This window comes from Micromys minutus (genome assembly GCF_963924665.1).
Source record: "Micromys minutus genome assembly, chromosome: X".
In the NCBI taxonomy this organism is placed as follows: domain Eukaryota; kingdom Metazoa; phylum Chordata; class Mammalia; order Rodentia; family Muridae; genus Micromys; species Micromys minutus.
This window is the reverse complement of record NC_137970.1, coordinates 46,908,132-46,928,367: the sequence shown is the minus strand read 5'-3', so window position 1 is coordinate 46,928,367 and position 20,236 is coordinate 46,908,132. Positions and strand designations below refer to the sequence as shown.

At 47.0% G+C, this 20,236-nt stretch overlaps 1 protein-coding gene across 1 annotated transcript; it reads right to left on the bottom strand.

Annotated features, from left to right (window-relative positions):
• Positions 1 to 9,329: 9,329 nt before the first annotated feature.
• GDPD2 (glycerophosphodiester phosphodiesterase domain containing 2) lies at positions 9,330 to 17,922 on the bottom strand. The gene is made up of 16 exons (XM_080910310.1): positions 17,851 to 17,922; positions 15,977 to 16,090; positions 15,676 to 15,779; positions 15,278 to 15,371; positions 15,028 to 15,087; positions 14,690 to 14,788; positions 14,429 to 14,522; positions 14,121 to 14,266; positions 13,916 to 13,998; positions 13,654 to 13,804; positions 11,665 to 11,886; positions 11,286 to 11,434; positions 10,503 to 10,650; positions 10,283 to 10,365; positions 9,957 to 9,982; positions 9,330 to 9,862 (listed from the first exon to the last, which is right to left on the bottom strand). Exons 2-16 carry the CDS (start codon positions 16,079 to 16,081, stop codon positions 9,810 to 9,812), a joined length of 1,617 nt encoding a protein of 538 aa, XP_080766436.1. The 5' UTR covers positions 16,082 to 16,090; positions 17,851 to 17,922; the 3' UTR covers positions 9,330 to 9,809.
• Positions 17,923 to 20,236: the final 2,314 nt, after the last annotated feature.

Genomic DNA, 20,236 nt, shown 5'->3' with positions numbered 1-20,236 from the left:
TAGGTTGGCTTGATCTTGTGTGGTCTTGTACAGGCATGCGTGCATGAGTGCAGTGGTCCTGTCATGGCCAGAAGACATTGTTTTGCCATGGTTCTCCCTGAACTCTGGCTCCTACGGTCTTCTATGATGTCCTCTGTGCACTGTTGAAAGAGATGTGCTGCAGATGTTACAATTGTGGCTGAGCTCATTCTCTGCACTGTTGCTTCTGGATTAATGCCATTAACTGCAGAAACAAACTTCTCTGATGAGGCTTGAAAACTGCACTCACATAAGGGTAGAGAAATGCAAATTTGGAGGGTAGCTTGACACTACGTCCATTTAGCAAAATACATAAGTATGTTCACTCTTGAAGCCTATAACCTCCCCAATCCATTGGTTCTTGGCCAAATTTACAGTACCAGGTCTGAGTTTCTAAAGGTGACCAGGACATAAGTCCAATAGTAAGTTGTTGGTTGCTCCTGTGATATCTGTGCCATTGTTTCAATTCATAGGCATGTTTTGTCAGACCACTCATTATTGTAGTTCATAGGGTGCACAGTTTTGTAAGACCATTGATACTTTTCTATTCTAGCAGCCTGTATAGTAACTTCCAGTACTCAGAAAGCTGTTAAATGGGGAAGAAGCTTTCTAGCCAGTACCAATTTGATTTCCCTTGGACCAAAGTGTAGGTGTTTTCATCAATAGAGTTTTAATATCAAGTTCTGGTAGGCAACCAGGAGTAATGGCAATAGCCTGTATTGTTTGAGGAAATCTGTGGAACTCCCCTAGCCAAAAACTAAAGTGGATATATCCATGCCTGGCATTGAGGTTCTTCATTTGACAGCATATAGCTTCTGAGAGGTTTATCCTCTGTGTAGGGTAACTCAAATTGAACTGTGTGTGTGTGTGTGTGTGTGTGTGTGTGTGTGTGTGGTTCATGTACATGTGTACCTCATAAAATAATAGGTTTCTGTATGGCTTTTTCAATGATCTTTCTTGTTACTTATCCTCTCACCTGTGGACGGTATTTTGGCAGAAAAATTATGTTCAAGAAAGGCAAATCTATAACCAGAACGAGTGTTTTATTCCAGTAAGAATAGCACACTGCCCCTTTCATCACAACAGAAATGACCCAATATGATCAATCTGCTACCAGGTCACACTGGCTTGCCACACCAGGGAATAGTGTGACACTGGGGGCTTGGTGTTGGTCTCTACTATTGGAAAATTTGTTACCATGCAACAGCCATGGCCAGGTCATCCATGGTGAATGAAACTTCAAATTGTTGAGTTCATGCATAACCTCCATCCCTGCCATAATGGCCACTTTTTCTTGGGCCCATTGGACAATGACAAATGTAGTTTGAGAAAGAGATTATCTTTTACCCACTATTTTATCTACTATTGTCCACACAATGAGTCATCTATGTAGTTTATTACTGGAGTTCTTCTCTGGTGAGGTCACATTTAGTGAGTGTTTATAAGGAACACAAATACCAACTACATACCCTTTGTCCACATGGAGATGTCCATCTGTACACATCTTCCTCAATGTCTTTCTCACTAGTTTTCCAATCACACTTCTTTCAAGTTCCTGACCATCTAGCTATGAATCAGTATAGAATTACCCATCTGGACATTTTTCCTTCCAAGTAAAGTTCTACCCATTGTGGTTAATTCTCTTCACCACTATCCTTTGGGGAATGTTTCCCAAAGGGACTGTATTCTTCGGCTATTTACTTTTAGGTAGTACCTATACAGTATTCAGAACTACCAATAAGCCAAACCTTAGTATGTTCTTTTTTAGTTGATCACATGAGCCATAGGTGCATTGCATAGAGCATACCATATGAAGCCATAGATCCATTGTATAGAAAGCTTAGGAACCACAGACATTTGTGCTACTTCTGCAAGTAATTTACTTGTCCCTTAAGGATTAGCTGGGGCCTGGTCACCAAGATTTAATGATCACTTCTATTTAATGAAAAGTTGCTGATGTGTACACACAACTTTATGACTTGGTGGGTCCAATAACATCAAACTCATAATGAACAGCTTAGGTCACATTGTGGACCATTATCACATACTTTCTCTCCACTAAGAGCCTGTAGCATGCTAAGATCTGTCTTTTAAACAAAGAGAAGTTGTCAGTAGATAAAGTCAGGGCTCTGTTCCAAAATCCTAAGGACTTCTGCTGGAATTTACCTATGAGACCCTGCCAAATGCAAGCAGCACCACATCTGCCACTGATACCTAAGTACCATTGGGTCTATGAATCATATGGCCCAAGTGGTAGAGGATCCCAAGTTCAGTTATCAACATCCACATAGTGGCTTACAACAGTCTGTGAGTCCAGTTTCAGGGGATCCAGTGCCTTTGCAGGTTCCAGCATCCACATGGTGCACATACATACATGCAGGCAAAATATTCATACACATAGAATAAAATAAATAATATCATTTAAATGTTGAAAATGGCAAATGAATTATGCTTACTTAAGTTCCAAGTATTTGCAGCCTTAAGTTTTGCCATAGTAGCTACACCTTACTCATTTCTAAAACAAAACAATGCATTCATTAAAAGTATCTTTAAATTTCATTTACAAAAATAAATTGTTTTAAATAAGTAAACTGACTCATATATATTTTAACTTTCAAAAAATTACATTTGTTAGCTGGCTGGTGCTTCATGCCACTCTCCCAGTAAGTGGGAGGCAGAGACATGTAGAATTTCTGTGGGTTCAAGGTCAGCCTTGTCTACAGAGTGAGAAAAAATATGTCTTGAAAAACCATTTTAAAAATTACATTTGTCAATGTGCATGAGTGTTCATGCATGGCTGTGAACCATGTGTTCACAGTACTTGCAGAAGCCAGAAAAGAAAGCTGGAGTCCCTAGCTGGTATTATAGACAATTGTGTGGGTGCTAAGAATCTAACCCAGATCCTCTAATAAAAGCTTTTAAATGCTCAACCACCTCTCTACTCCATATTTTGTTTTAGCTTTATTTAAAATTTTGAGTTTTGCTTCATCTTTAAACCTTATTGTGAAGCATCCTGTGAGGATGTAACTTAAAAAAAACACAAGATCATATATATGCAATCACTGTAAAGATTTCTGTGGTGGTTTGACTAAGAATGGATCCCACAGGCTTATATATTTGAATGCTTGGTCATTAGGATCTGACAATATTTGGCCTCATTGAAGTAGGTTTGGCCTTGTTGGAGGAAGTGTGTCACTGGGGTGGGCTTTTGAGTTTCAGGGGCCCGAGTCAGAACCAATGGCTCTCTCTCTTCATTGCTGTATGTAGATCTGGATGTAAAACTCTTGACTCCCTCACTAGCACCATGTCTGCCTGCCTGCCACTATACTGCTTGCCATGATGACAATGGGCTAAACTTCTGAATCTGTAAGCAAGCCCAGTCAAACTCTATAAGAGTTACCATGGTCATGGTGTCTCTACACAGTAAATAGAACAGTGAGAGAAGTTGGCATGAGGGAGCTGGGTGTTGCTGTGACAGACCTGAGCATTCTGCTTGTTGGTGGAATGTGGACTTTGAGACTTTGTATTAGGAAAGCAGTTGAATTCTTTAAGTGAAGAGGGGCTTAATGGGCCACGCTAGCAGGAGCATGGAAGGCAGTGGTGCTGAGAGCAATGTAGATTATGATGGCCCAGCTCAAGAGGGTTCAGAGGAGGGGATATCAGTAAGTGGCCTAGAACCTGCTCTTGTGGTGTTTTGGTAAAGAATGTGGCTGTTTTCTGCCCTTGTCCTAAAAATCTGCCTGAGGCTAAATCGAAGACTTTTGGATTAATGGCACTGGCAGAGGAGATTTCAAGACAAACTAATATTGACTGTGTCACATGGTTATACATAGTAACTCTTATGCAGATCTATAATTAAATGAAACAAGTTGTGCAAGGGAAAGTATAAAATAAAACAAGTTGTGCAAAGAAAAGGATCATTGGAAAGTGCAATGGAGCCAAGTCTTGTGCTCAAGGAGGTAAAAAGGATTAAAGAAAATCTGATGCTAAATATAATAAACAAAATGGTGACTTCATAGCCAGAATCCACCCAGTGGAACTTACAACTTCTGAAAAGGAATTAAAGAAATGTATAGCAATGGAAGAAACCATAGAGAACAAAAAGATGGTATAGATGTAATAGAACAAGTGGGGTATGTTTCAGCCCCAGCAAACAGAAGAACTTGAAATCTTTAGCCACATGGTTCTGCTTTCGAGTTAAGAATAGAAGAAAGGAGTTAAGGAATTTCCCTCTGTGATGAAGGAAAGGCTAGGTGTGTGCTCTTCCATGGAGGTCCAGGGAAGCCACTATATGAAGCTGTGAAGGTAAAACCTGGATTGCCTTAGAGACCTCAAGAAGTTGGAGATGAGGGGACTGGAGAGATGGCTCCGTGGTTAAGAGCCCTGACTGTCCTTCCAGAGGTCCTGAGTTCAAATCCCAGCAACCACAAGGTGGCTCACAACCATCTGTAATGAGATCTAATGCCCTCTTCTGGTGTGTCTGAAGACAGCGACAGTGTACTCACATACATTAAAATGAATAAACAAATCTTAAAAAAAAAAGAAGTTGGACATGCTAGAGTCATAGGATACCTGCTGCAAAAACCTGCTATGAAGGAGTAGAACTATTACAGGAGGAAGAAGTGTGTTGCAGTCAACAAAGCTGAAAGGAGTTGGACATCAGACACAGTGATACAGAATTTGGAGTGTGCCCAGCTTTCAGCCTTGCTCTGGTCCACTGTTTCCTCATTATGATCCCCTTTCTCTATTTTGGAATGGTAACATGTATTCATTGTATGTTGAAAGTATATGATCTGCTTTTTCATTTTGATTTTGTAGGGGGTTAAATTTAAAAGATTGTCTTGAGTCTCAGAAGAGACTTGGAACTTTGGACTTTTAAACAGTGTTGGGACTCTTACAGAATATGAGAGTTTTTGACATTGGACTAAATATGCTTTTGCATTATGTTATAGTTATAAGCCTATGGGGGCCAGGGAGTGGAATGTAGTTATTTGAATAAGAATTAACTCCCACAGTCTCATATATTTGAATGCTTAGTCACCAGGGAGTGACATTATTTGAAAGGTTTAGGAGGTGTGGCCCAGTTGGATAAACTGTATCACCGAGGGTGGGCTTTGGGGCCTCAAAAGCCCACACCAAGCGTCATTCTCTTCCTCCTGCCTGCACATCTGGATGTAAAGCTCTCTACTACATCAGCATCATTTCTACCTTCCTGCCACCATGTTTCCCACCATGATAACAATGGACAAAGCATCTGAAAGTGTAAGCCAACACCAATTAGATACTTTTCTTTATAAGAGTTGCTATGGTCACAGTGTCTCTTCACAGTAATAGAACACTGGCCAAGACATATATTCTTTTTATTATTTTTTTAATATTCACTTTTGCTTACATGTGTGTAGGTTGACCACATGAATACTTAGTACCTACATAGGTCAGAAGAACATATTGGATGCCCTGGAGCTTGATGGGTGTGATCCACCATATCCATGTTGGGAACCAAACCTGGGTCTTCCACAAAACCACTGAGCCATCTCTCTAGTGGTATGTGTGTGTGTGTGTGTGTGTGTGTGTGTGTAGATTAGAGGCTATCTTTTGAGAATTGTTTCTATCCTACCACCTGTGTTCTAGGAACTGAACGTGGGTTATAAAGCTTTACAGAAAACACCTTTACCTGCTTGAGCCATCTTGCTAGCCTGTCTTTTAAAAAGGAAGAGATGTGTGTGTATTTGTGCATATATGCAAATATCTGTATAGCAGGCTTCAGGGACCAGAAGAGGGTGTTCGATACCCTAGAAAGGGAGTTACAGGAAGTTGTGAGCCACCTAGCATGAATACTAGGAACAAAATGTGGGTCCTCCTGAAGATCAGCAAGTGTTTTTAACAGCTGAGCTGTCTCTCCAGCTCCATTCTTCTCCGCATTTTTAATGAATCTGTGTAAAATCCCTTTAGATTCAGTGTGTCTCTCCCTACTATACAGGCACTCTGACACTTAGAACAGTTTGGGTTGACAAGCCTGGGAGGAGGTCAGTAACACCGAGATGCTTTGACACTTAACAGGGAAATCTGCCAACTGCTAGTGCTCCTGCCTGAGGCCCCAGGGAAACAGGCGCCCCCTACCGTCCTGACGCAGCCCCCAAGCACAAGCAGGCAGCTGCGGTTGCTAGGCGACCAGGCAGCCTGAGAGGAGACTGAGAGATTGAACAGTTGGGGGGATTTGTGAGTACAGAGATCATTTCTCTCTCCTTCCACCGACTCTCCAGCGTCTTCGACAAACTAGGATAGGTTGGCGCTGTTCACTGCTGTCTCATAATCTGAGCTCATTCTTGAAAATAGAGTTTAGCAGGTGACCTAAGGCCTTGTGTGTGGAGAGGCAATGTCTTTTGGCCCACACATAGTTTTTCATCTAGGGGCCAGATAAGCAGGTTGCTGAAGGCAAAAGTTTCCCATTTTAAGGGGTGAAGGATGTAGACTGTTGTTTTAAACCAAAGATAATTCTAGAAAATTGAGAGTGGGTGGGAATAATTTTGGTGATTAGTCCAGTGAGGTATCAAGATTTGTCCATGCTTCTCGGCATGTGCCTCAGGAAATCCTTCCTTTAGCCCATTACAGTAAAGGCTCAATGGGAATGGCAACACCTAAAACATCATTCCCAGGTGGCTCTTGAGTTAGGTTTCTCTGTGGGGAAGTGGAAAAGCGATCATCAAGTCTGCAGACCCCTTGGAGTACAGACGGAGTCCAAGAAGAGCAGAAGAAATACAAAGAATGGGAGGGGTGTAGACCTGGAACTTGGATGCTTCTTGGATCTGTGCCACCTTTCCTAGGATCATGCTGAAGCGCCCTATCTTCATGAGGTCTCCGGGGACCAGAAATTCGCAGATTTCCCTCCTAGTAAGCTAGTAATCTGTGTAACCTGGGAGTAGGCTCAGGCAGGCCAAGGCCATACCACAAGAACTTCCCCACTGAGACTCACATCTGCACCCTCTCAGCTAGTACAGCAGAACCTTCATTGTGGCAGAGCCCCTAATCCATGGCAAGTGTGGGGGAGAGCTGTACCCAGGACTGTGCTTATAGGCTCCCCCTTGGGTGATACTAGGTTGAGGTACTTTACAGCCGGGGAGCATTTTTCCTGGTCACTGTCTCTATCCACTGCAGCTTTACAAAATAGGATGGCAGGGGAGGCTCCTTGCTACCCATGTTTCCAAATTGAACTGGGTCGGGACTGTGCCTTGGCTCTATTAATAGCCCCCTAACCCAGCCTGCTAGCCCCAAACCCAGATGCCAGGAACTGTGAGTCAGCAGCTAAAAATATCGAGCAATTGCACCCAAAATCCAATGAGCAGCTCCCCCTGGCCTTCTGCCCTTAAATTTTGGTCAGTCTTAGTCTCCAGTCCTGGACCTCATAGATGTTCAGTGCCTACAGATGTCTGGTCCTCCTAGGAAGGAGAGTTTGCAGTGGCCAGCTAGTACTCAAAGCTAGGAGCTAGGAGCGCGGTCTGAACTGGTGCTGGAGCTCTGGGAATCTGGACGCTGGAGTTACAGAACTGCAGCCAGAACTGTGTGGCTGGAGGTGGATGGTATATGAAAGGGAGGGGAAAGAAGGGGGGATGTGAAAGGGAGGGGAGGGGAGGGGGAGGGGAAGAAGAGGAAGGAAGGGAGGGGAGGAGAGGAGAGGGAAGAGAAGGGACGGGAAAGGAACGGAAGGAAAGGGAAGAAAAAAGGGAAGGAAGAAACTGCAGGGCAGTGAGCCTGGGAAACTGACAAGGGCAGAAAAAAAGTGTGAGGTGGGAAGCAAGTATATGCCCAAGTATACGTCAGGTATATGTCAGGTACAGCACGCAGTATCTGACAGGCTGGGGGCTCCAAGAGCTGAGGTCTACACTGAGGAATGGGATCAGGAAGAGGGAAAGGTAATAAAGGAATGCAGTTTGAAACGCAGCGTGGTGTGCGCAGTTTAAAGCAACATGGACCTTCAAAGGGCCTGGCCCAGACAGCAGCCACAGCGTTGGCTCGTGTTGTCCCTCCAGCCCTGCCATGCCTACCTGGGTCAGGTGTGTCAGCATGGAGAGTGAGGGGGGCGGCGATAAAAGAAAAAGAAAGAGTGGTGTGTGTGTGTGTGTGTGTGTGTGTGTGTGTGTGAGAGAGAGAGAGAGAGAGAGAGAGAGAGAGAGAGAGAGAGAGAGGGAGGGAGGGAGGGAGGGAGGGAGGGAGGGAGGGAGGGAGGGAGGGAGGGAGGGAGGGAGAGAGAGAGAGAGAGAGAGAGAGAGAGAGAGAGAGAGAGAGAGAGAGAGAGAGAGAGAGAGAGACCATGAGAGTGAGGGGGCAGCAAACAATGAGGGGGTGTCGCGCACGCGCGCGCGCGCGCCTCCGCTGCAAATTTAAATTCGCCTCCATCTACCGGAGACCTTAAGTGTTCAGAGGCATACTGGGAATTGTAGTTCTAATGGCTGCTGGTATCCAAGGGGTGGGGGTTGGGGGACCAGAGAGGTGGGGTCTTGTTCTGAGATGTTAGGCCTGATCTGGCTCGAGAGAAGGGACAGAAGATTTTTTTCCTGTCCTGACTAAAATCTTAATTTGACTGGCATTTGTGTCTGGAAAGGAACCAGGATGAACGGCAGTGTAGTGGAAGGTTGCAGGGTCAGCCACAGAACCCCAACTTGTTCCAGCTTTTTTCTTCCCGCGCCCTTTTTTACTTGCCTCACCATCGCCAAGCCAGCTCTGCCCTGGCCATCTCAACTTTTATCTTTACAGGCAACAACACATTGAGGAATTTGCTCCTCAAGGAGAAGGCTAGGTTGAACCAGACGCCCATCCCAGGGGGAAAAAAAAAAAAAAACGGAGTGGAAATCAGACTTTGCTCTCTGAGTCTGAAGTCAAGGACATAAGTTCCGAACCCACAAGGAAAAGTGGTGGCATTCATCAAGAATGTCACCCTATCTATCCAGGGATCCAGACCTCTCAGGGCGAGTGACCACAAGGTGGAGCTACAATGCAACCCCTGCACAAAGCTCCTGGGCTACCCGGAGCGCAGTAATTGCTGCTATTCTCTAACCTCTGGGGAGGAAGGGTGGCCGTGTTAGCCCTTCCACCTCCTAACCGCAAATCTCCTCATGATGACTTCTCAATGTCATTTTACATCCTTCCAACTCCGGTGTCGAAATGATTAGAGTGTGACCAAATGACAATTAAAAATTCATTGAATAACAGATTAACAGGCAAGATACAGAAACCATTCACGGCTTATAATAAAAACCTACCCTAGACACAGTATAACATTGCTAAATGAGCTTTCTCACTCCCAGCCTGCACGCAGAAAAGAAGCTTAATTTTGATCGTGAGGAGAGACGGCTTAAAGTGTGGACTGTCTTCATCATCTTTAGAGTTCTTCGGGAAAGGCCATTGCGACCAGATTTCCTCCAGTCATCGTTCTGAGCTACCCACCCCGACACACCCTGCGTCTTCTATCCAAGTACAAGTGCACACAGGCCTAATGCATTATCTTGGCAATCTCCCTCACTTTCTTGCTTTAATTTCATTTTGGGAGTAACTTCTTGTCAGTCACTGTCTTTCCAACTAATTCATGTCAAAACACCAAAGGCAGCAAATTCCATGGCAGCTTGAGACATGCCCACCATCTGGACAGAGGGCCCTCTTAGTTCAAAATCTTCTGTTAGCAACGCTCCCTCCTCCAAACATTTAATTCCAGGACATTCCACTTCAGCTCCTGTCCTTCCTGTTAACCAGTGTACACAGGCCTTAGACAGCAGCTGGTGGGGTCCTGGGCCCGGCATTCACTCGGAGGTGAAATTGTTGATCTTGGTCAGTAGCACTGCTGTTTCTAAGCCTAGAGAAGTGGGTAAGAGATGGGTCATGTAGGGAGTGAAGCCAGGAGATATTAGGAGGAGAAAATGAGAAAGAAAGGGAAAGGGCATTCTTACCTGTTTTGTTTCTCTTAGCACATCTCCTGGAGGGGGGGAGGGATGGAGGGAAGGAGGGAGGGGGAGAGAGAGAGAGAGAGAGAGAGAGAGAGAGAGAGAGAGAGAGACTTTCTGTTGTGAGTTCCATCAACTTGTAGTAAGACTTTCCAACCCAGGATTTTTCCAAACTGCTTTCCCCAGGGTCAAGACATTTTCTTGGGATAAAGAAGGCTTGAAATTTGGAATGGACAAAAATCTTAATCCCAGGCAGCACACTCAAGTCAGACTCAGCCTTTTTACTTGGGGCCTGGGGAAAGTGCCTAGGAGACCAAGGCAAAGGCACTCACCCTCGGAGGAGGAAGAGACTCAAAAGCAGTAGAACAGACACACAGTCAGTGGCGACCCATATCATTAGGTATTTTTGAGGGGGCTATGGAAATAGAAGATACTCATCAGTGGTCAGAACTCTCAAGAGTAGCATCTGGGGTAAATGAGTATGGAAGAGGATGGGTTTTAGGGGAATAAGAGATTGGAAATGAGGGACAGTGACAGTTCTAGAGTCCTTACAATAAGCCAGAGGGGCTGCTGCATGTGCTGGAGCAGTTGGCAGTCGTTGGTGGTGACAGAATCCACCCCTGCACACCAGAGCAAGGAGAAGAGCCAGGGCTTGTTCACCACAAACAGGTTCACGGAGACGTTATCCCGGTGCAGTGCCCTGTGGAAGTGGGGGAGGGGGAAATGGGGAACATCCAGAATTTTCCCAGCTTATGTCTGAGACTCTCTGCCCCAGATCTACTCCCTTTTATGCAGATCTCTGCAGTGTAGAAAAATAATAAAACCGTTCTCATGGCCTACAAAGCGCTAACGAGCCAGATCCCTGCCTATCTTTCCAGCTTCCCCTTCCTTTTGCCCGCTTGTTAGTCTACCCTTGCTTCTTCTCTTTTGCCCATAGTCAGCTCCTTGTAATCAATCATCTGGCGCTCAGCTCAGTCACCAGTGCTTTCTAATGTGCTTCCTTACAGCAAAGCCCGGTCACCACTATACCATGTTTTCGTAGTATCCCTACCCAGAATAAACGTATCTTAGCTGACTTATTGTCTATAACTTTTGCTAGCTCCTAAATCCCATGAAAGCCAAGACCTTTCCCATCTTTTTCACATTTATTTCTTTAAGCCCACAACAAGTGCTGCATGACTGCATGCGTTATAGCATTCAGTAGGTATGCATTGTGGGAATGAATGAATGAATGGATGGATGGATGGATGGATGAATAGCTTTCAAGCCCCCTGCATCGGTTCTTTCCTGACAGTCAACCTTGGGGTCTTTTCTATTCTTTTCCTTGGCACTCACTTGATATCCAACACAGGCAGGTCTTGATAGGGGAGGTTGAGAAACTGGGGCCTCTCAGTCCCGTTGCTACCCTGATGTCCATATATCTGGCGCATTCTGGGGGCCCGTTGTTGCACGTTAGCACGATCTTCATCTGGGAGCCAAAGAACCTGTGGTTCAGGGACAATGAGTATAATATAATTCTAAGGAAGCCCTAGGGATTCCAGGGACAGGTGCAGAGAGGTTTGGTTACAGAATGGGGTATGTGAGCAGGGGTGGGGGGGTAGGAAGGTGAGGGCAGGAGCTCAGCCTGGAAATCATCACGTAGACCATGAAGGTAGGATGGAAAGAAGGGTAAAAGAGAGGAGGGGAGTGCTTTGGGATCCTTGGATAACATCACCATGGCTTGGGGCACGCTCGCATTCAACACAGCCTCCAGTGTCTGATTCACAAAAGTATCATAGTATGTGTGGTTTCTTGGGGGTCGGCGCAAGTCAAACATGATGGAAAGGTTGAGGGTTGCTGCTTCCTTCAGGAGTTCTTCTAATGCTGGGACTGTCTGATTCTCAGCCTCCTTCCGATCAGAGCCTGACAGTTTTTTGGCCCCCCAGAAAGGTTGCCTCTAATAAGAGAAGGAAATTATTTCAACATCACAAGAGGTCTTTAGGTTTTCTCCTAGTCCTTGCAACCTATTTATTTATTTTTTGTTTGTTTATTTGTTTTGAGACAGGGTCTCACTATGCAGTCCTGTCTGGCCTGGAATTTGCTATGTAGCTATGTAAAGCAGGCTGGCTATGAACCCACAGTGAGATGCCTGCCTCTAACCTCCCAAGTGCTGGAATTGAAGATGTGAGCCACCACACCCGATTGCCAAATGTTTCCAGATTCCGTCTACCTCTGAGCCAGGGTCTTTCTTTCTCTAAACCTTTTTGACTTCTTCCATCAAATCATACTCTATGGCCTCAGCATCCTACTCCTCCAGATTCATAACTTTATGTGCATCATATTTTCAGTTTCATAGAGACCTCTGTGATCTTGACCCTTTGCTTTGTCCTTGGTCCCTCAGCGCCTTTCTTGTACCTGCATCCGAGAATAGTCCAGCCTCAGCTTGAATCACTTTCCACAATGCTCTCAAGAGACTCAGTTCCCTTTTGTGGACCCTCTGAACTCTGATTCAGTGTTACAATTGTCTGCCTCCTCCACCTCTGGCCCTGGGGGCTGCACACTGTCTCAGGCAGCCCACAGCACAGGAGTGCTGGTGTTGTATTTCTTGGTTTTGTCCACTGTGGCTTGTCAGACCTTTTACTTGCACTTGATTGGCCTTTTCTCTCATCCCTCCTTGTGGCTGTTCTAAGTCTCTGCTGTCCTGTCTGCCTTCCTTTTTTATCAACTGAAGGGCTGACATAGATAAAGTTGTTTGACAGAGGGTATTTGCTATGTGCACAATCCTAGGTATGTTCTGTGTATGAACTGACAATCTGCCCAAAAGGGAAGGGAAGTACTACAATTATTATCCCTGCCATACAAATGAGGAAACTGAGGCACAGATTGGCTAGGGACCATTGGCCAGCGTCACCATGCTAGCAAGTGCTAAAGCCAAAGTTCAAATATACACATTCTTGGTTTTCAATTACTCTGATATGCCATTAGATATAGACTTCATTTCTGTGTTATGCTTTTATCTCTTTGAAAAAAAATATGTTCACACACACATAATCAGTGCATACTTTAGACAGGTCGGATTATGGGTGATTCCAGTTTATAATTATTTTTCTGAAAAAAAAATTTACAGTAAACAAATACTCCTTTTACAATCAGGAAAAGGGGTGCTATGAAACTGAAACCCCCCTTTGAGTATATTTTCACTGCCTAGAGGATTAAAATCAACACTTCACTGTACAACGTTCAAATTTAAGATCAAGCCTCTGTTTCCTACCACTACCACGAGCTGTATCTGTCAGTTAAATTGAGCTACTTTTTTGTTCTTTAGAAGCCTCCTTGTGTTTCTGGCCGTCACCCAATGCTCATACCCCAAGCTAGAACTCCATGGCTCAAGCAAGGGTTTGGAGTGTATGTCAGTGGTAGGGTGCTCGCTAGTCACAGTGCTGGGTTCCATCGTAGCACCTCAGAACTAGTTCCACATTCTTGCTTTGCGAAACAGCGGACCTCACTCCCGTCTGCCCAGAAGAGGTATTTTTATTGCTCTATTTCCGATTCCAATTGTCTTGCTTAGGCTCTCCTTCTTACTATCTGGGAGTGACTCTAGGGCAGAGACTGACTGTTCTTAACTGACCAGCACAAGGTGCAGCAAGTGCATATTTCTGGAATGAACTCTGCCCTGAGTGCCACTGAGATGGTGGCCTCACCTCACCTTGGCTGGTATCCTCACCTCTAGGAACCAGGCTCCGGCATTGAGTCTCTGCAGTTCAGCCCAGGAGAAGTCACTGCTGTGAGCTGAGATTCGCTCCGGAAACACAGAGGCTATGTTGGTAGTCCTGCTCAGTCGCTCATCATGCATGAGAAAGGGGACTCCGTCAGAGCTGTGGGCACAACAAGTGTCAGGAGACAAATCTCTGGAACCGCCATTTTTTCCTGAGTGTCCCCACTGTGTCCCTCAGCCCACCAACTCCCTAGGCCCCACCCTCCATCACCTGACCATCACATCCGTCTCAAACACAGCTGCTCCACATTCAGCTGTCTTCCGCAGGGACATCAGGGTATTCTCAGGGGCCAGCTGTGAGAGGGAGTTGGTGAGGAGGTAGCAGGAGGGGGTGGCCTGGAAACCTACAGACCTGGTCCCTGAGCCTAGAGGAACAGATTCCTTTGTACTTGCCCAGGTTTCTATCTGTCACTTACCATGGGGGCCCCTCGGTGTCCCACCAACCCAGGCTTGGGGGGCAAATCTCTGAGTTTCATGATGCAGGGGGAAGAGATGAACAGGGGTGCTAGGTAGATAACCAGAGTGACTCCCAAAAACAGGAACAGTAGCAGAACCTTGGGACCTGTAGAAAGTGGAGGACAAGCTTTGGGAAAAGGCTTGTGAGGTAGGGCTCTAGGGACAGAGGGTAGAGCTCTAGGGACAGAGGGCAGAGCTTAGGTACAGGAAACTGTTGGGGAGGGGACACTAGTGTCCAGTGAGGGGGAATCTGGGCTGATGTTGGCACCTCTTGGGTGGATGTGGTAGAAGGTATCAGCCACAGGCCAGGCCAGCAAGGTGATTCCAGCAACTGCTCCAATGTGAAGGAATGGGGCTGTGGCCTGTGGAAACCAGCTGGTGAGGAAGGCGCCTATTGTTCTGTGTGGTGCCTCCCCCTTCTCTGCAGTTCAGAGAGATCTGCAGTCTCCTAGGACCGGGGACAATGTAATGTTCCAGAATTGGCCATGGGCCAAGGCTCCCACCTAGACAGTGGAGATCAGCCACTCACCTGCAGTGACAGCCGTAAACTATGCCACTCCTGCCGCCATTGGATATCCAGTCCCACAAGGCCAGTGGCTACTACAAGTATAATGAGGAACAGCAGCACCTGGACCAGGATGAATGAATGTACCTTCCTTGTTAGCCTAGGCTATAATGAATGGGGCTACCTCTTCATTCTGTGGACACAGGATTCTTCCCCTTCCTGAACACATCCACTATTCTTTCACTCAGTAAATATGTACTGGGTTTCAGGTCCTGACCCAGACCCCAGGGATAGAAAAGCAAATGAACATCAGGGTACTGGACCCAGCATCCCCTCTCCCCATCACTGCCAATTTACTGCACCTTGTGGAGACTGTGAAGATGCAAAGGCTGTTCACAGAGCTGCAGGAGCAGGCCCAGGAGCTGGAAACAGACAGAAGGGGCACTTAGAAAGCTCAGAGAGAAGGCAAGTTCACTTAGTGGGGATTTGCAGACCGGCATCTTTTTCCCACCCAAGAATTATCCTCTTTCCCTCAGTGGCTATGATGAGAACAAGACCTGAACAGGAATGAAGGGCTTATGTGGGAGTTAGATCAGATGTCCCTGGACCAACCAATAGCAAGGATGCATATGTGACCAGGAGAGAGACGACCAGCAAGACTATCAGGGACCAGTCCATCCAGTGTCCCCAATGGCGGAACAGGAATCTGTAGGAGGGTAAAGGAAGGTGTTCAAGGGGAGGAGATGACTTGGAGGGGGATGGAGCTGGGAGTTGATCCAGGGAACTGACTAGATCCGGGGAAACCCACTAGATGGGAGTGAGGAGAAAATGTTTCATAGGGCCACAGTCTTCAGGGATTGGTGAGTTTTCTTGGAGGAATTTTCTAAGGAAGTTGGAAGCGCTAGGATTCAGGGGCCATGTAGAGTGGGAGATGACTTATAGTGGGGCCGAGTACAGGGGAGGTAGGTTGGTCAGTATTCGGAGGAAGGGGTTGGTGGTACATGACACACTCATTGAAGTTGTGCAGATCATTGAGCAGGATGAGCCCGATGTACAGCCATCCCAGGGACAGGAGGAAGGTGAGGAAGAGCAGGCCAAACCAGATGCAGTCACACTGCAAAGGAGCAGGAGAGAATCTCTCAGCAGATCCCCATTTCATGCTCAGAGGTCCCCAGAATGGCAGCTCAGCTTCCTGCCCTGCCCTGAGCAGTATTCGAGGGAGATTTTCTTCCTGGGGGAAGCCTATGAATACAATGGGTCTCCAAGGAGCCTCTGCCTTCAAATTTGCCACCTCCCCCATCCCTTCTCCACCTTGCTGGTTTGCATCTTCTGTTTAGGGTATTTCCTCCAGTGGCAGCTGTACAGGCAGCGGAGGCAGCGGGCCCAGACAGAGCAGCAACCCGGGGACTCTGCCATGGTGAAGGCCTGAGCGAAAGGACATTTGACCATCAGGGACCCTATAGAGGACAGATCCCAGTCTCCCTTCCCTGTATTTGAGGAGCCTGGGGCCAGTAGAGGTAGAAGCCTGGGCTGCTGCTCAGGAAGGTTGGTTGTCACAGAGCAGACTCAGAGCTCTGGATTTCATGAGGCGATTGATTCCAAACCTAGAAAAGAGGGACCATTTCTGGAGTCTTTATTATTTGATACCTAGGAAGTCAGTGGTTCAGCCTTTTTGTAGGCATCATGTGTACCCACCCACTCTTTCCAGATCCTTCCTATGTAATGACATCCAACTCTGGGTTTGGAGTGCTTGCCCAGAGTGACTTAGGAGAGATTGCCTCAGGGTGGGGTAAACTCAGTTCAGCAAGTTAAGGCAGATCTGATGGAGCTTGAGGCAGCCCAGTGCTGTCTTGCACCCCAGGAAGCAGGAGTAACCTGAAGCAGAGGTTCCCATTCTGACCACAGGCGAAGGGAGGCACAGCCAGTTGACTAGTTGCTATGGATACAGGATTGAACAAACCACAAAGCCCAGACTGAAAGATACTCTGTGTCCACTTCTCGGAGGTTAGGGACACTGCCAATTGAAGAAACACTGGAGGGGAGCAAGCTGCCTGGATCCCTGACTCCCAGCCTTCTAAAGGAGCATCTTTCCTGCTTGCACAGTCCTGAAAATCCAAGTCCCCCACTCTAGCCTTATCCTCCCCCCACAATCATCATATACAGTCTCACCCTCCACCCCAAATAGAAACCCAACTACCGCCTTCCCCCTCCCAGAGGCCCCACCCTCTGAGCTATCCCTACTGAAAGTACATTACACACATAGGGCAAAGGTGCATGTGTGTGTGTGTGTGTGTAGCAGGGGTTGTGGCAGTGGTGGTGGTGGTGGCGGCGGCAGGGGAAGTGTCTTGGATCAGGGAATTCCTGTGCCTTACAGATCTCTCAGTATGGCTGAGACCAAGCTGATTTACAAACCAGACTGGGCTTGTGAGTGTAATTCTACTTGAGAGGGTGTGCTGTTTGCAGCAGGTGAGAATTCTACTATTGAATCACCAATGTAAGCACGGTGTGACTGTGTGTCAGGTATCAGCAAGTGTACATGTGTGTACACTAGTGGGCTACTGGCTGCCAGTAAAATGGGTTTCAAAATCACTATGTAAAGGAACCTCTGGATAATCCTCTCTCTCTCTCTCTCTCTCTCTCTCTCTCTCTCTCTCTCTCTCTCTCTCTCTCTCTCTCTCTCTCTCTCTCTCTCTCTCTCTAACTGTCCTGTACAAAAGAACAGGGCCCCCTTGTTCACTCTGTGTGAGGGCTCCTGCAAGGAGGCAAGGTGTGCCTGCTGTTGGAACTGCCCCCTTACTAAGTTCCCCTTGGGAAGGAAGGTCGGGCTAGGAAGTGGAGGGTGGGAGCTGGGGAAGAAACCTTTACCTTGTGGGTCCCTTCCCAGGAGATTGGAAGCCCGTTTTTCCCCATCCCAGAACTGGGCTACAGTAGCCTGTTCTGAACACCACTCCACACCCCTTGTTTCCTCTAGGGTCATATACCTCTGTACCCCAGATTTCCAGAGTCCTACCTCCCTCAAGAGTTGCCCGGAAGATGGAATCAGGATCTGGCCAGTCTGAAAGACCCGGAGCAGGGAATCTGACAGGGGTGCTGCCTAGCCCCCTGGACTCCATCCCTACTGGGCTCAGCGGCTCCTCGCTCCCCAGCTCCCAGCGGGAGCCCCCAGCCTTCCCGAGCCCTCACACCTTTTACTCAGTGAGCAAAGCGAGCCAGCAGCTCTGCCTCTCAGCTCCTCTCCGAGTTGTCTGCCTCCTCCCTCTCGCAGTCCCTGGCTCAGCCTCACTGGTCAAACAGGTGTCACTGTTGCCACCTACAGGAAGAAGTGTGGGTCCTCTTGGAAGGCCTGGAGAGGCTCTATGGCCGGAGCATAGCCATGGTGGAAAGATGGGCGCAAGTGAGCTAGCTGGAGAGGAGGTCGGCTTCTTTACTCTCTGGAGCTGGCAGTCAGGGGGCTTGGTGTGAGGAATTCCTTTGTGCGGCCTTCCCCATCCCTCTGTCCCTCCTCCTGTTCCCCTCCCAGTCACTGCCTGAGGGCTTTGTCCTGGCTCTAGGAGGCCAGGACTAAGGGCATAGGAGGGAGGGAAGCTGGGGGAGGTGACCACACAATTTTGCAACTTGGCAGTGAGGAGAAGGGGCCCTGCCAGTCCCCTGGAAACTCTTGAGCATATGAGGAAGTCTCAAGCTTCCTAGGAGTACAACTTCCAATCATTAGCTTCCCTTTCCTCTTGGGCTATTTACACTCCTGCAAGTTCTATCTATGTGATGCTACTGAGGTGACTTTATGAACTCTGGGCAGCAAGATGCGCCATTTCTGGACCAGGGTCCCCGTGGATGAATTCAACACCCCTCAGTACACCACACATCAGATGCTCATTCAGGATATCAGTCTCACGGCCGTGTTTACCAAGCACTGAATGGCTTCAGGAGCGTACAGTGTGTTAGGGTACCAGGCTTTTGGAAGAGGAATGTGTACAAAAGAAGCTGGTGGCCTAGCAAGCTATGTTATGTTCAGCTTCATATAAAAAGTACAGGGTTGCACGTGAGCTGGGAGGGGCTTGATGGACAGCTTAGATTGTGGCTGATGCAGTGACTTGGGGTCTGTGAGCACTATAGGGGTGTTGGTGGAAAAGGATGACTCCTTACAGATAAGCTGGCTTCCCCTCCCCCTTCACACACTCGATTTTATCCTGTGAGGGAGGCTGCTCTTTTCTGCCAGGAGCTGCTTCCCTCCCTCTCAGCTTTCCCATTGTATCCAGAGGCTCTATTTGGCAATGACAGAGATGCTCTAACTCTCTCAGAATTAAAATGCAAAGAGAAGCAAGACTGCTTGCTGGCAGGAAGCCAGGGAGGGCCAGCGGGTCACCTAGTCCTCCACTGGGAGTCATTCTTGGCAGGTTGTTTTTCAATTTCCTTTGCTTGGGTTGTGGTGGATTCTGGAGTCTTGTTTTCTTGTGGGGATGGTTTAAGAGCCTTTTAGGGGTTGTGGGGGCGGGGACAGGAGTCAGTATGCATAGATGACTATCAAGGTTTGTAAACTCCCAGAGGCTTCAAATATAGCCTGTATGTGGCATTGCAAGGCTGGCTCCCTTCTAGCTTCTATAATCCTTGTCCCTCCACTCCCTTTTAAAGGGAGAAAGCGAAGGGGCAGTAGTTTTGTTCTGTAACTCAAAAGCAGTGTGGCTCTCTACCATTAATCAGATTACAGGACATTAGAACTATAAGGTAAATGTATAATGGGGTCCGTTCCTAGCTCTATTACTCACTGACATTATAACTACCTCTTTGTACCACAGTACCATCTGCATGTTAGATATTTAATGTTCCCAAAAACGGTGGTGTGTTCATGGCTTGTTCCCTGGCCTGTGGTACCATTTGGGGGAAATTTTAAAAAGTAGGTTCTTGTGGAGTGTCTTTAGTCCACTGGAAGTATGCTCTTGAAGGCTGGTGATAGGACCCAGGTCCTTCCACTATTTTCTCCCATCCTGGCTATGAGGTGAGCTGCTCTGTTCCATGCTTCTGTCATGATTTAATATGGGCTTCTAACCATGTCCTAGGACCTTCAAACCATGAGTTACGATAAACGCATTCTCCCAATGAAAGCGTTCTCTCAGGAATATGCTATTGGATGGTAAAGCTGACACTTTATTTTCTTCTATGCAAAGTACAGGCTCCTATTGGCCTTGAACATTTTAAAGATTTATTTGTTTACTATGTATACAATGCTCTAACTACATATATGTCTGCAAACCAGATGAGGACCTCAGATCCCATTACAGATGGTTGTGAGCCACCATGTGGTTGCTGGGAATTGAACTCAGGACCTCTGGAAGAGCAGCCAGTGCTCTTAACTGCTGAGCCATCTCTCCAGGCCCAGCGATTTTTTTTTTCTTTTCTTTTTTGAGAAGCAAATACAATTCTGGCAGAAATATGGGATGGGGATTCTCATTAAATGTGTCAGTGTCCTTCTTCCCCCAGAGCAGCAGAGCAACAGTGGCACAACATTCCAAGGAAGGGTAGGAAGCTGGGTCAGGAAGCTCTGTGATAGAATGTTTGCCTGGCATGTCTGAGCCT